Genomic DNA, 4,655 nt, shown 5'->3' on the forward strand with positions numbered 1-4,655 from the left:
CTGCACAAAAAAGAGAACACCACAAGAAAAATGCTACTTAGCGACGGAAATTTGTGACGGATTTTTTTCATCGCCAATTTGCGACGGATTAGCGAGCGAAAACTATTTGTCGCTAACGTTTGAAATATTTGCAAAATTAATGACAGAAATATCTTCGTCGCTAAAGCCATCGCTAATTAGCGAGGGATTAGCGACAACATTTTTTCGTCGCCAAAACACTACAAAAAATGCTAATTAACGATGAAATTAGCGAGGACATTTTTCGTCCCTAATCCGTCGCTAATTAGCGACAGATTAGGGACAGAAAAATTCCGTCGCTAATTTTCGTCCCACCTGAGGCGCGAAATTTTCCCTCCCTCCGTTCAAAATTTTTTCTCCCTTTGTTTTTCCCTCCCGTTCGATTTAAACCTGGAGCTTGCCGGAGTCGAAGAGAGTGGCGACGAAGAGGAGGCTGCTGTTGGGGAGCCACTGGAGCCTGTTGGAGTCGTCGACGCCGGAACGCGCCGGTTCAACAACATAGGCATTGTAGCGCATTATGAATGCCAAGCACAACACCACCCACTCCAAGCAAAATATGAGCACGCAGAGACCCCCCGCGAGCTTGAGTATCACCTCTGCGTCGTCTTCTCTGACATACGACTTGAGGGACTGCAGGAAGTCTCCCGTCCGCGTGAAGATGAGCACCGACACTGACCCCTCGAATATGGCCATCAGCACGGTTGACACCATGTGGGAGGTGTACCAACGCGTGTGCGAGGCAGCACTGGTGGCCGACGCGCAGCCAAATGTGGTGGCAACGATGGTGGTCACATGGAGGAGGAGGATGAAGAAGCCGTAGAGTGAAGGGAAGAGGCGGAGGGAGACGGTGAGGAAGATGCAACTGGAGGCAGCGTCGGTTCATCGTGATTGTTAGGGGAAGAGCGTCCCGACGCTGGAACGCGTCGGTTGTGCAAAAAAAAATTGCTTCTTGCTGGAAAATGCGCCGGCAACGAGCAAATTTTTTTTATTTTTTATTTTTAAATTTAACGACGGATATGATCCATCGCTAATTTAAAATAGCGAAGGACTCGCGATGGATCATATTTGTCGTTAATCCGTTGCAAATTAGCGACAGAATTAGCGGCGGATAAGTTTTGGCACTACTTAGCGTCGAAAAAATTGCGATGAAAGTTTTCCGTCGCTAATCTGACGCTAATCCGTCACTAAACTGTTTAGCGACGGATTAGCGACGAATTTAGGTCGTCGCTAATCCACAGGTTTCTTGTAGTGGAAGGACAAGGAGGGTCGAACGACTCTTTCCAGTTACTCACCGAAAGCAGAAAAGGCTCGACGCCCCCCTTCTCCTTTCGGTGGTGGTTAAGATCAATAGAAGGCATCTGACTAACTGATAGACGTTGTCTTACGGAACGTAGACACCATTGGGTGCTTGCACAGTAAGGAGGTAGAGGAGGAGGGCCAGACGACCCTCCCTAATGCATCCTCGATGATAGGGAGGGTTGAACGACCCTTGTCGGGTAGCCCTCATTGGGTGTTCGACGATGGTTGGTTGGGGTCGATCGATCGCCCTAGCCACCGTCGAGTGGTTAGCACCTGACAACGGGAGGCCAGGTTTGGCCTCTGCTCGACCCTCATTTTGTCAAGGTCATGTGTGACCAAACCTATGTCGAGTCTGATCTGACCTGACCCGCTGAGCCTTCCCGCCCTTCCCCTTGTAACCGAGGTATGCGAGACCTGGGTCGGGTCAGGCCTGACCCGACCCGTTGGGCTCACCTGCCCCCTCTTCCTCTTGTTTTAAGATATTCATACGAATTTGGATTGAGTCTTGTGTGATCTGATCCATCGGCTTTAGTCCTAGGCTCTTTAAGACATGAGTTTTGGATTCAAAAAGTTTTTTTTATGCAAGCCATTAGGTTTGCCATTTTGAGAACTTGTGAAAGTTGTTTTAAGTCATTTTAGTGGGTTGACTTTGGATATTTTTTACCCAATTTGGATATAACCATTTGGATTATGGATTTATATATTTTTATACATACATATGCATGCAAATACATATAAAATTCAAACTTTGGTATTCTTCTTTGGTATAAATGTCTAATTTTCTAAAATGAGTTGATTGAAACAACATGTTACCAAAGTAACCTCTCATGTATAGATTGACTTGTTTGGAATATTAAGATGAATGTATATTTAAAATTCATGTGAATACTGATCGGCCCAAAGTAAGATTGTTATTTGGTCGAGTTCAAATATACATTTGGTAATGAATATGGGATGATTATCAAGTTTTCTATGTGAACAATGAGTAATTCCAAAGAAAGGCTTGTTGTTTGACATGATTAATTGTCCATATCTGATTACTGTAATAAGAGTACTACTTACAAGTTGACATTTCTGTCCAAAGACTAAATGTCAATATTGTGTTGGGTATCTTGTGATGAGATTCACCATAGTTTGAATTTGTTAATTAAAGTTAATGCATGTGAATATGTATATTTATTGTTAGCTTATTGTGGCATGTTTGTTTTAGTCTTGATTCAGTAAATGCTTCTACTTCTACAATATTTGCAAATATCAATTCAATCTCTATTTTGAATGACACAAACTTCAAAAACTGGAAAGAGAACATTATGATTGTTCTCAGGTGTATGAATTTGGATCTTGCACTTCGAGAGGATCAACTACCTACTCTCATAGATAAGATTTTTGCTGAGGATAAAAGAAACCATGAGAAGTGGGATCAATCCAATCACATGAGTCTTATGATCATGAAAAGTGTAATTCTATAAACTTTTAAGGGCGCTATGTCTGAAGAGCTTAATGTCAAGAAATTCCTTGAGGAAAATGATAAACATTTTTCTAAAAGCGAAAAGGCTGCGATGGACACTCTCCTTGCGAGTCTTGTTTCAATGAGGTATAAAGAAAAAAGGAATATAAGGGAGTATATTATGAAAATGTCTCATCTTGTTTCAAAACTAAAGACACTAAAGTTAGAGTTGTTTGAGGACTTACTCGTGCATCTTGTTTTGATATCTCTTTCTGCATAATACAATAAATTTAAGGTCAGTTATAATTGCCAAAAGGATAAATGGACTCTAAATGAGTTCATTTCTCATTATGTGTAAGAAGATGAAAGGTTGAAGCAAGAAAAGACTGAAAGTGCTCATTTGACAACTACCTCTAAAGACAAGTATAAGAAAAGAAAAAAGGGTAAAGAAGCTGCAATAGACCCTCTATCATAGAAAAAACAGAAGAAACATCAGGATGCAAAGTTTAGTTGTTGTTTTTTGCAACAACGAGGGTCACATGAAGAGAGATTGTACCAAATATCATGCTTGGCATGAAAAGAAAGATACTCTCCTCACTTTGGTTTGTTCTGAGGTTAATTTAATATCTATACCCAATCATACTTGGTGGACGGATTCTGGTGCTACCACTTACATAAATGTGTCTATGCAGAGTTGCCTAAGTTGTCAAACGGCAATTGATATTGAAAAATTCATTTATATGGGCGATGGCAAATCAATTCAAGTTGAGGCAATAAGAACTTTCAGGTTATTGTTAAAGATTAGTTGTTATTTAGATTTAAAAGAAACATACGTTATACCACCATTTAGATGGAATTTGGTCTCTATTTCCGTGTTAGACAAATTTGGTTATTCTTGTTCATTTGAAAATAGTCAGTTTAAGTTGTTTCTCGATTCAAATTTTATTAAAACTGGTTCTTTATCTGTGATTAATAACCTATATTTGCTTGATATTATTGTCTCGTATAATGAAACCTTGAATTCAAATTCATGTGGTACAAAACATAAATTAGCCAATGAGAATTCTGCTACAATGTGACACAAGAGATTGGGTCATATTTCTAAACAAAGAATAAAATGTCTTGTGGCAAGTGGAATTCTTGATTCTCTTGATTTCACTGACTTTCAGGTTTGTGTTGAGTGCATAAAAGAGAAATGAACAAACATAAAGAAATTAGGTGCCAACATAAGTACAAATATCTTAGAACTCATTTATACAGATATTTGTGAGTTATTTCTTACAGCTTCCTAGAATGATCAACAATATTTTATTATGTTCATAGACGACTATTCATATTATGACTACCTATATTTGATTCATGAAAAGTCTCAATCACTAGATATGTTCAAATCATTTAAGGTTGAAGTTGAAACTTAACTTGACCAAAAGATTAAAGCTGTCAGATCTGACCGTGGTGGTGAATACTATAGTAGATATGATGGATCAGGTGAACAACGTCTAAGGTCATTTGCTAAATTCCTAAAAGAATGTTGTATCGTTTCACAATACACCATGCCAGACAGTTCTAGCATGAATGGTGTTGCTGAGAGACAAAATATAACTTTAAAGAACATGGTAGGAGTATGATTTATCATTTTACTTTACCAAAATCCCTCTAGGGAGATGCTCTAAAGACTGCAATTTATATAGTGAACATAGTACCAACTAAAGTAGTAACCAAAACCCCATATGAACTATGAATAGGCAAGAGGCCTAGTATGAAGCATTTTCATATTTGAGGATGTCTGGCTGAGGAAAGACTATATAGGCTACATGAAAGGAAACTTGACTCAAGAACAGTTAACTGCTATTTTGTTGGATATTCTGAAAGATCTAGGGGTTATAAATTT

At 39.0% G+C, this 4,655-nt stretch overlaps 1 protein-coding gene across 1 annotated transcript; it reads right to left on the minus strand.

Moving 5' to 3' along the window:
- Positions 1–402: 402 nt before the first annotated feature.
- On the minus strand, positions 403–1,525 carry LOC149817527 (uncharacterized). The gene is made up of 2 exons (XM_089985440.1): positions 1,404–1,525; positions 403–880 (listed from the first exon to the last, which is right to left on the minus strand). Exons 1-2 carry the CDS (start codon positions 1,523–1,525, stop codon positions 403–405), a joined length of 600 nt encoding a protein of 199 aa, XP_089841566.1.
- Between the last annotated feature and the right edge of the window lie 3,130 nt (positions 1,526–4,655).

This window comes from Nuphar pumila, chromosome 13, assembly GCF_984573655.1.
Source record: "Nuphar pumila chromosome 13, dmNupPumi1.hap1.1, whole genome shotgun sequence".
In the NCBI taxonomy this organism is placed as follows: Eukaryota; Viridiplantae; Streptophyta; class Magnoliopsida; order Nymphaeales; family Nymphaeaceae; genus Nuphar; species Nuphar pumila.

What these genes read in the sequence shown, in the direction of transcription:
- LOC149817527 (XM_089985440.1), bottom strand. Translation starts at nt 1,525, where the DNA reads ATGAGGGCTACCCGACAAGGGTCGTTCAACCCTCCCTATCATCGAGGA. An exon ending in CCCAATGGTGTCTACGTTCC is followed by an intron (nt 881 to 1,403) that starts GTAAGACAACGT and finishes CGCTGCCTCCAG; the next exon opens with TTGCATCTTCCTCACCGTCT.